General features: G+C 42.0%; 1 protein-coding gene across 1 annotated transcript; it reads left to right on the top strand.

Annotated features, from left to right (window-relative positions):
* Nucleotides 1-788: 788 nt before the first annotated feature.
* Nucleotides 789-4,451, top strand: LOC128216206 (uncharacterized). The gene is made up of 3 exons (XM_052922776.1): nucleotides 789-864; nucleotides 1,356-1,596; nucleotides 3,047-4,451. The coding sequence occupies exons 1-3, from the start codon at nucleotides 789-791 to the stop codon at nucleotides 4,425-4,427; spliced, it is 1,698 nt and encodes a 565-aa protein (XP_052778736.1). The 3' UTR covers nucleotides 4,428-4,451.
* Nucleotides 4,452-11,653: the final 7,202 nt, after the last annotated feature.

Consider the following 11,653-nt stretch of genomic DNA (forward strand, 5'->3'; position numbering starts at 1 on the left):
CATGCATTTCGGATACGACGGGATTTCGGATACCATTTCTATTGTTCAAATTATGGTGAAAAATGTTCCTAATATACATCTTCTTTTCCTAAGGGAGTAAACAAATGTACAAACATGGGATAGTTGTATTAAATATTAATTTTAAATGATTTCAAAATGGATAAATATATATGTTTATTAAATGTATGTTAAAATGAAAAATCTGAATTAATAGTATTAAATGTCTAATTGACCTACGATAGTTGCAAGTATTTCAGCAATCAGTAAAACTTGCACCTAACATATAATGTAACACAAAAAGATATACTTATATTTGTACATTATAAGACTATTTATTTCAGATTTTCAAGAAGTTAATGTGTTTTATTTCTACTTATCACACACAAAACCTGTATAAATTTGATTTCATTCTTAGTCTTCAACAATTAATTGACATGTACTTAACATATTAATCTTATTAAATGTATTATTGTCAAGTTTATAGAACTTGCATTGTGTTTTGAAATATTAATCAGAAAAAAAATATTTCTAATGCACCATGGCCATTTGTTTTTGGTAGTAACAGGGTTTTTTTCTGTGGTACCGGACCCATTCCCGAAGAATCAGATAAGATGATGTTAAGTTTTGGGGGTATTTGAATTATTCATTTACAAGTGTGTGTATACTGGCACGTGATAAATTATGTCAAATATGTTACGTGGGAAGGCAACACTACTCTTCTTTGCATCTATTATGTTTATAAAGGATGGTTTATTTACATTTATTGTTCAAATCTTTTACATTTCAGCATGGATGAAGAAGGGGTGGTGCATCGCATTGTTGATGAGGCAGTGGATGAGGAGACATTGGCAAATTATATCTTTTGTATGACTCGTATTAAATTTAAACCATTTACATGTACATACTGTATAAATGTAATCCAAAAAAAAAACTGTGTTCTTTATAGTTTTTACCTTACCTTAACCCTTCAGCGGTTTAACTGCAACGTCTATTCAATGTTGAAACTGCAACGCTGGTTCAACCTCATTTCAACGTTGTTTCAACCTCATTTCAACGTTGTTTCAACGTTTAAACCGCAACGTTGTTTCAACGTTGAAATCACAACGTCAATACAACTTTCAAATACAACCATATTTCAACCTTTTCTCAACGTTGAAGGATGACTGTTGTTTCAACGTTGCTTCAACGTTGTTGTGCCTGATTGGATATATGGCATCAAATTTTGAATCCTCTATTCAGAGGGGCTGTGATTTCATCCACGATTTCGTCTGTTCCCCATGCGAAGAAGATGGATTGAACACGGAAGCTCAATAGTAATCAGTGTACGAAATATTACTGCGTAAACTGTGTCCCAGTTTACAACAAGCTATTCAAGAGACAGTCGGTGCTCGACCGGACGGACATGACGAAATTGGCAGCAGCACCAGGGATGGTGGACGTCCTTGAGAGATGCGAGAGGCACCCCGGGGAGGCGCTCAAGCTGGTCTGTGGTGACCATGACCAGCTGTGTTGTCACGTGTGCGTTGCCATGGATGTGTGTCTGTGTCTGTCTATTTGCCCGCCTGCCTACCTGTCTGCCTGTCTGACTGTGCGTGCGTGCGTGCGTGCGTGCGTGCGTGTCTGCCGTGCCACCCCCTGTCTGTCTGGAAGACTAGACGACGACGACAAAATATTTAAAGTATATAAAGTATTTAAATTGATGTGATTATAGAAGATTGTTGTAAACTAGCGTCTTTATAAATAAAATATATGTTTCTCCTTTCTGTCTGTGTGTCCGTCTGTCTGTGTGTCTGTCTGTCTATGTGTCCGTCTGTCCTCTGTGTTTCTTTCTATTTGTTTATCTGTGTGTTTGTCTGCCTGCCTGCCTAACTCTGTGTATGTATGTCTGTGTGTTCGTCTGTCTGTGAGTGAGTGTCTGTCTGTGTGTCTTTCTGTCTGTGTGTCTGTCAGTATGCTGTCTGTCTGCCTGCCTGTAAGCCTGCCTGCCTGCCTGTGTTTATGTCTGTCTGCGTGTCCGTCTGTCTTTGTGTCGGTTTGTATGTGTTTCTGTTTGTCAGTGCTGTCTGTGTGTCTTTCGTTCTGTGTATCAGTGTGTCTGTTTGTCTGTGTGTTTGTCTGCCTGCCTACCTGCTTAAATGTGTGTGTGTGTGTGTGTGTGTGTGTGTGTGTGTGTGTGTGTGTGTGTGTGTGTGTGTGTGTGTGTGTGTGTGTGCGTGTGTGTGTGTGTGTGTGTGCGCGTGCGTGCGAGCGTGCATGCGTGCGCGAGTGGGTTCGTGTGTGCGTGCGTGCGTCCATCCGTGCTTGCGTGCGTGTATACTTGCGTGCGTGTTTGTCTGTCTGTCTGTGTGTCCGTCTGTCTGTGTGTCCTGCCTGTGTGTCTGCCTGTGTTTTTCTGTGTATGTGTTTGTTTGTGTGTGTCTGTCTGTCTGTTTGTCTGTCTGGGTGTCTGTCTGTCTGCATGTCTGTCTGTCTGTCTGTCTGTATGTGTGTATGTCTGTCTCTGTGCCCGTCTGTCTGTGTGTCCCGTCTGACTGTGTGTCTGTCTTTCTGTGTGTCTGTCTGTCTGTATTTTCTTGTATGTGCGTATTTCTGTATGTGTGTTTGCTTGCCAGCCTGCCTGCCTGCCTGTATGTATGTCTGTCTGTCTGTGTGTCCGTCTGTCTGTGTGTCTGCCTGTCTATGTGTTAGCGTTTCTGTCTGTCTGTCTGTCTGTCTGTCTGTCTGTTTGTCTGTGTGTTTGTCTCTCTGTCTGTCTTTCTGTACGTGTGTATCCATGTATATCTCTTTGTTTGTCTGTCTGTGTTTGTGTTTAACTGTCTTTTTGTCTGTGTTTGTCTGGGTATCTTTGTGTGTGTCTGTGTGTGTGTGTCTGTCTGTTTGCCTGCCTGCCTGCCTGCCTGCCTGCCTGCATGTCTGACTGTGTATATTTGTGTGACGACGAAGACGACGACGACGAAATATGAGTATTTAAATTGATATGATTAAAGAAGATTGTTAAAAAGGCGTCTTCATAAAAATACATATGTTTTTCCTTCTTTTATTGCAGACAATGTTCAGCAATACAGCACATTCCAGTCGTTGCAAAGGGCATCCGCAAAGATCCCGAGTTTCGTCAACTACCTCAACGGGTAGCTGTTCTTAGGAAGCAGATAGAAGATATGAAAAACGACAGAAAGAAAAATAGTTCCTCACTGAGGAAGACTCGAACAGCCATTGTTGATGAAATCAAAGCAATCCGTAAAAAGATCAACGACATTCTTGACAAGATGGAGCAAACAACCGTTCAAGATTTAGACCGTCTGGTAGCTGATCAGGAAATGTCCATTAAGAAAGAAATGGAATCCTGCACACAGATGGAAGACGAATTAAAGAGAATTATGGATGACATACAAAGCAAAGACTCATCAGGCGAACCACCCCTATATATTGGGTTCAGAAAATGTGAAGAAAAAATCAAACAAGCAAAAGAAATTCTGCAAAACATGTCAAATGTTGTCAAATACGATTTAACTTTTCGTAAACATAATGGAATAGAAGATAAATTGTCCTCGATGGAGACATTTGGAGAGTTAAATGAATCGAATGTTTTTGGTAAACAACCACTGATATCACTATTCCCCCGAGATCATGTATTCGGTACCAAAGGTTACAAGGAGTACAACGTGAAGATGAGTTCAGACAAAGAAAAATGTGATATTGAAGGGATATGTGAACTGCCTGGTGGAGAGTTTGTTATTACAGACTCCACCAACATGAAAGTGAAACTCCTGGACCAGGAGTTCAGGTTTGTCGACCACTGTGATGTCCCCGAGTATCCATTTTACGTGTGCCACATTGGCGGAAATGAGGTTGCCGTTTGTGTTGACAACTTTAATAAAAGACATGAACTTCATTTCATTGACATATCAAAAGCAAAACTTGTGACTACGAGAAAATCAAGTTTCATCCATGGATGTTACAGCGCAGCTCATCACGGGAACAACCTTTACATTTCATCACGCACCGCGCTGTACGTCTATACGATGACGGGGAAGCAGGTAAAGAAGCTGTACGAGGACATGTCGGGTGATTACACGGTGAAGAGAGTTGCCATCAGTAACGACGGGAAGACTATCTACATCACAAACTTTGAAAATAATCAACTTATCACCCTGGACAATCTCGGCAACAAGCTGGCCACATTCACTGATCCTGACTCTAGGGGACCTTGCGGAGTATACGCGACAACTGCTGGACAAGTGTTCGTCTGCTGCTATAACTCTAACACAGTGCTGCAGGTTGACAAGGACGGGAAGACGAAGTTGGCCACACTGGCTAGGCAACAAGACGGAGTGTGCTACCCTAAAGCTTTGTTCTTCAGCAGCCGTACTTCCTCTCTGGTTGTCGGCGGATATGAAGACACGCTTCTCGTTATCAGTGTACGATAAACAATAACAATAGATTCACTTACAAGTGACGAAAGAGATCATTATTATAACTGGTTTTTTTTAAACTTAAACATTTTGTGTTAGTATTAGTTAACACGGATATAGATTGTTCACTTTAACACACGAGTCATATTTGCTTTAACATACATATACATTTATATGGTACGTATTACGCTTGCTTTTTGCTACAACGTTATAATGTTTATCGTGCGCATTTTATTCAACTATATCAATCTTGATTTCAAAATGTTATTCACATATGTTATATATCTGGTATGAGTGTGTATGTATATATGTATGAATTATTCTCTCTTTAAAGTCGAAAACAATGGTACTTATGAAAGATACCAACTTTGCATTTTTAGCCATTTAACACACGGTTATAAAATTGTTAACAGTGATTGATATTTGCCATAAATGCATTATTAAGTAAGAAGTTGAAGATTTATCACTGAAAATCTATGTTTGTTATACATGTGTATGTATTGGTTTTGAATAAGAATGTCACTTTAACCTTTGTCAGCAAACGTTGGATTTATATTTAGGGGACCGATATATCAATACTTTAATAGAAAAGAAGTCTGAAAGGAAATGCTTGACCTCTTCTTAACCCGCCTGACGGCTATGATTATTACCCCGGTTACAAGAATAAGCGTTGTTATGGAAACCAAAGCCGCGACCACCTCTGCAACCTGGCCGTCAGAAAGGGAATCACACACAGATTATAATGGTTCTGTACAACGTACTTATTCACTCAGGCGTAAAAAAAGCGTTTGCGGCCGGGTTCCCGACCTACTCTTTTGTTTTGTCCAGAGCCAAGCCCTTGAGAAATATATGTTTCAATTTGCTTATTTTAATATATCAACAGTGAAAAATGTAGCCATTTCAGCTTTGAACAATGCCGGCAATGCTCATAATAACTCTAGCCTAGTCTGAACTTGGATCTCATTGTCAGGTACAGGGGTAATCCAGTTTGAACTTGGATCGCACTATCAGGTAAAGGGGTAACCCAGTTTGAATTTGGATCGCACTATCAGGTACAGAGGTTACCCAGTTTGAAGTTGGATCGCACTATCAGGTACAGAGGTTACCCAGTTTGAACTTGGATCGCACTATCAGGTACAGGGGTAACACAGTTTGAACTTGGATCGCACTATCAGGTACAGAGGTTACCCAGTTTGAACTTGGATCGCACTATCAGGTACAGGGGTAACTCAGTTTGAACTTGGATCGCACTATCAGGTACAGGGGTAACTCAGTTTGAACTGGGATCGCACTATCAGGTACAGGGGTAACTCAGTTTGAACTTGGATATCACTATCAGGTACAGGGGTCACTCAGTTTGAACTTGGATATCACTATCAGGTACAGGGGTAACTCAGTTTGAACTTGGATATCACTATCAGGTACAGGGTAACTATGTTTGAACTTGGATCTCACTATCAGGTACGGGGTAACTCTCTTTGAACTTGGATCGCACTATCGGGTACAGGGGTAACTCAGTTAGAACTTGGATCGCACAATCAGGTACAGGGGTAACTCAGTTTGAACTTGGATCGCACAATCAGGTACAGGGGTAACCCACTTTGAACTTGGATCTCACTATCACGTACAGAGGTAACACAGTTTGAACTTGGATCTCACTATCAGGTACAGGGGTAACACAGTTTGAACTTGGATCTCACTATCAGGTACAGGGGTAACACAGTTTGAACTTGGATCGCACTATCAGGTACAGGGGTAACTATGTTTGAACTTGGATCTCACTATCAGGTACAGGGGTAACTCTCTTTGAACTTGGATCGCACAATCAGGTACAGGGGAAACTCAGTTTGAACTTGGATCGCACTATCAGGTACAAGGGTAACTCAGTTTGAACTTGGATATCACTATCAGGTACAGGGGTAACTCAGTTTTAACTTGGAAATCACCATCAGGTACAGGGGTAACTATGTTTGAACTTGGATCTCACTATCAGGTACAGGGGTAACTCTCTTTGAACTTGGATCGCACAATCAGGTACAGGGGGAACCCACTTTGAACTTGGATCTCACTATCACGTACAGGGGTAACTCAGTTTGAACTTGGATCGCACTATCAGGTACAGGGGTAACACAGTTTGAACATGGATCGCACTGTCAGGTACAGAGGTAACACAGTTTGAACTTGGATCTCACTATCAGGTACAGAGGTAACACAGTTTGAACTTGGATCTCACTATCAGGTACAGGGGTAACACAGTTTGAACTTGGATCTCACTATCAGGTACAGAGGTTACCCATTTTGAACTTGGATCTCACTATCAGGTACAGGGGTAACTCAGTTTGAACTTGGATCACACAATCAGCTACAGGAGTAACCCAGTTTGAACTTGGATCTCACTATCAGGTACAGGGGTAACTCTCTTTGAACTTGGATCGCACAATCAGGTACAGGGGTAACCCAGTTTGAACTTGGATCTCACTATCAGGTACAGGGGTAACTCACTTTTAACTTGGATCTCACTATCAGGTACAGGGGTAACTCAGTTAGAACTTGGATCTCACTATCAGATACAGGGGTAACTCTCTTTGAACTTGGATATCACTATCAGGTACAGGGGTAACTCACTTTTAACTTGGATCGCACTATCGGGTACAGGGGTAACTCAGTTAGAACTTGGATCGCACAATCAGGTACAGGGGTAACCCACTTTGAACTTGGATCGCACAATCAGGTACAGGGGTAACACAGTTTGAACTTGGATCGCACAATCAGGTACAGAGGTTACCCACTTTGAACTTGGATCTCACTATCAGGTACAGGGGTATACCAGTTTGAACTTGGATCTTACTTTCAGGTACAAGGGTAACCCAGTTTGAACTTGGATCTCACTTTCAGGTGCAGAGGTTACCCAGTTTGATCTATGAAAACAGTATCATGTGTAGGGTTAAACCCAGTTTGAACTTGGATCTTATTATCAAGCAGAGGGGAACCCAGTTTGAATTTAGATCATTCTATCAGGTACAGGGTAACCCAGTTTCAAACTGAGGGCATATTATCAGAAACAGATGTGAGAGTGATCTTGGGTTTGTAGAAGTCAACCAATCACTTCGAGTCTCATAAGTGGAACAACTTTACCCCAATATAGCAATTTCCTTAAGGATCCTATGAACAGTTTGGTTACAACGAGAGGTGTTAAATAGTCCATTGATCGTATTTACGAATCTAAGGCAATTCTGTATAATCATAGTATAATAAAAAATAAAAGAATAAGTGTGTTTCACATATGTGCATGTATTTAAAAAACAATTGTTTGATAAAATCATTGAAAATAAAGTGTTTGAGATATATCAAGTTTGTTTAGCCACTAGGGTAAACTTAAGATGACTGAACTTAAAGCCTGTCTCACACAGAACACACGGCTTATACGGTTGGCCACCCGTGTAAACCGTACATACAACCGAACCAACCGTGGCCTTATCCGAGATACACTCGGGCCATTCGAGTGTATCCGTGAAAGCCGTGTATGAATTTTAAAACTTTTAAAAAAACTAGCACGGGTGCCATGTCCGTGTATGATCGTATTAGCGATCGTACAAGACCGTGTGAGACCGTGCGAGACCGTATATACAACCGCACATGAAGTCCACTCCACGAGTGAGCTCGACCGTGTCAATATCGTATATAAATCGTATGGAATCGTGTGAAACCGTTCCCAAGTCCTACATCAAACACCCGGATTAACACTCGAATGTCACACGATCACCGTACGATTCACACGAGTGTACACACGGTTTTATACAATCGCCATACGACCAATACGGTTTCATACGATCGCCATACGACCAATACGGTTCAAGTACGAATTATACATGGTCAAGTACGACCAGACACGGTCTCTACGTCTGTTCAAAGCTCGTGTATGATCATACAGCACTCGAACACAACAGAAAACACAACTACCTGCTGCCACCTTGAAACAACAGAGTACTTGCTACATAATGCCTCCAAAGAAGGAGAAGGTCCCCAAAAGAATCCCCACCATGTAAGATTCTACCAGCGAGAATACAAAAAGGGCCACATTGTTGAAAGTTCGAAAGTTTATGAAGCCAAGCCATCAAAACGAGTCAATTTATATCAAAACATACACGAATGTGTGATAAATTCGAGCATAACTCGAACAAAAGTCGGTGGGAGCGTATGTAAACCCTGTAAATGTCCAGTTAATCGAGTAAAAGTCGTGTTAAATCGTACTAGGCCGTAACAGACCGTACTAGACCGTACTTGGAACCGTACAACAATCGTATGAAAATCGTTTGCAAATCGTGTTCAAACCGTGACAAACCTTGCTTGACCGAGTATATCCGTGCTTTGTTCGTACATACTCGTGCTACATTCGAGTCTAAATCGTACTAACTCATCCCCAGGCACGGTTGGAGCTCAATACTCGTACCAGTCAACCCGTGTATAACCGAGTATACCGTATTGGAACCGTGTGCCCAACCGTGTTCTGTGTGAGACAGGCTTAAGAAAGGAGTTTGATGTATACGAACCCAGTATAAAAGTATGAAACCGTGCCTATGAGTTTTTAATACAGCGCTATAATACGGAACTAACTAATTAACAGCTGGCTGGCTGGCTGGCTGGCTGGCTGGCTGGCTGACTGACTGACTGACTAACTTACTAACTGACTGACTGACAAACCTGACTGACTGACTGACTGACTGACTGATTGACTAACTAACTAAATAAATAGTTAAGTAATTGACTAGCTGACTAAACCGGCTCTCTGACTGACTGACTGACTAACTGACTGCCTGCCAGACTGACTAATTGGCTGACTGGCTGGCTGGATGGATGGCTGGACGGCTGGATGGATGGATGGCTGGCTGGCTCGCTCACTCACTCACTCACTCACTCACTCACTCACTCACTCACTCACTCACTCACTCACTCACTCACTCACTCACTCACTCACTCACTCACTCACTCACTCACTCACTCACTCACTCACTCACTCACTCACTCACTCACCCAATTGTTTTGAGTTGATCTCCAACATGGTGTGAGTGGTCTAATGGTATAGATGTCCGTCTCTCACCAAAGAAGTATTGAGTTTGAAACTCATAGTTTTACAAAGGTCTAATGGTATAGGTGTCCACCTCTCACCCAAGAGGTTGCGTAGTTCCTACCAAGGTAAGAGTGGTCTAATGGTATAAATGTATGCCTCCCACCAAAGAGGTATTGGGTTCGATTACCTCACAGAATGGACACCAGTACACAGGAAACAATTTCGAGCTAGATTTTATAATAGCTTCCAAATTTCGTCACAATCATACTAAATTTAATCCTTATAAACTAAACAAGCACTTCTTTACCTTATACATTTAGATATTTAAATATGTATGTAGAAGGTGACAGAAAGCCTTTAAAGCCTTTAAAGCATTATAGGAAAGCTCTCTTAAAAATAGAATACCTCTAAATGACGTATTGAGTATTTTAAAACCGTCATAAACGAGCGTCGGTTTTCCCTGGTAGACACGCTTCAGTCTGTTTCCAGCGGACCTGTAGTCGCGGATGCCGCCCCCGACTTCCCGGAAGTAGATGTCGTAATCGGCCGTACAAACCCTGGGCCGGCGAGAGGCGGATCGGTCGGTAGTAGATATGGAGACTGTGAAAGTATGTATAAGTGGATAATTAACCAGTCGACTAACATTTTGCTTGCTTTTAAAAACAATGCCTCGTTCTTGTTGGTTCTAAATTCTTCCAAACAAAATTACATTTGCCTCTTTTGTGTAGCCCTAGTCACCATTATCGGGTTATTGTCTTTGAAATTGCTATGTGGAAAGTTGGTGTCGTTGCTGCTGTTGCTGCTGATGCTGCTGTTGTTGTTTCTATAAAAATGTGTAGAAATGAGAAGGGGATGGGAGGGGAGAAGAGGAAGAGAGAGGAGGGGAGGAAGGGGAGTGGAGGAGGGGAGGGGAGAGGAGGAGGGGAGGGGAGAGGAGAGGAGGGGAGATGAGGGTAGAGGAGGGGACATGGGAGGAGGGTAGGGGAGGGTAGGTTGAGTAGAGGAGGGAAGAGGAGCTGAGTTGTGAGAAGGGGAGGGAAGAGGGGGTGTAGGGGAGGAGATAAGAGGAAGTGATGGGAGAAGAGGATATTAAGGGAGAGGTGAGGAGGGAGGGGAGCGGATGAGAGAATGGGAGGGGAGGGAACAGGAGGGGATACGGGAGGAGGGTCAGGGAGGGGCAGGGGAGCGGAGTGGAGAAGAGGGGTGGAGAGGAAGGGATGGGGGAGAGATGCGGAGAGAGGAAAGGAATGGAGGAGGGCAGGGGACGGGAGGGTGAGCGGAGGAGACGAGTGGAGAGGAGAGAAGGTGAAAAGGGGATGGGGGTTATATTGTATGGAAAACTGGGGTCAAGGATGATTTTGTTTTGTTTAGTGTTTTGGGGATTTGCTGTGTTAGGAGGTGTGGGTTGTAAGCGACAAGTAGGGGGGGGGGGGCAGAAAATGGCCTTTAAAACTTTATCTTAATATTGGAAAACACTTTCATTTTCTCTATTATATGCATTATTGCTTGTATTATTGCTAATACTAAATTATGTGTGAGTAGGATAGGATATACCTTGAGTGGAGGTATCTCATAAATGCAACAGCTATTCACCAAAAAAGCTTTGCATTTTCAACATTATTAATAGTATTGTGCGCGAACGGTTGGAAGAAGCTTCGGTTCATACTAAACTGTTGGTGTGGATGGTATGCCGTTGGTGAGGTGTTTCTCAATAGGATGGGGAAGCCGGAGGGAGGGTGGGGGGTAAGGGTTTATAAAAAAAGGTCTCAAATTCTTTAGTTTATTACCGGAAAACGATTTCGTAACCCTTATCATGGTGTACTTACATTAGGGCGTGCACGGGGGGGGGGGGGGGGTGAAGGCTAATGCTAGGGTTATTATATTTTACTTAAATGCATAGTATTTCTAACTTAAAAGTGAGAAAATAATAGAGGTTAAACTGTCGTAAATCGTAAATCGTTGACCCTGTACAGTTAAGTTCTATTATGTTACAGTTTGATTGCTACGCCAATTATAAAGTCTTTATGTATCGCAACACAAGTAATTCAATCATACCCAAACCTTAATATATTCAATACAAATCTGCTTTTAGTCAATCTGAAGTCAATCAATAAAAACAAGTGAAAATAGAAACATGTGACCTATTACGTAGGAGAGATACAAACTGTTTATT

The sequence above is a fragment of the Mya arenaria genome, chromosome 14 (genome assembly GCF_026914265.1).
Source record: "Mya arenaria isolate MELC-2E11 chromosome 14, ASM2691426v1".
NCBI lineage: Eukaryota > Metazoa > Mollusca > Bivalvia > Myida > Myidae > Mya > Mya arenaria.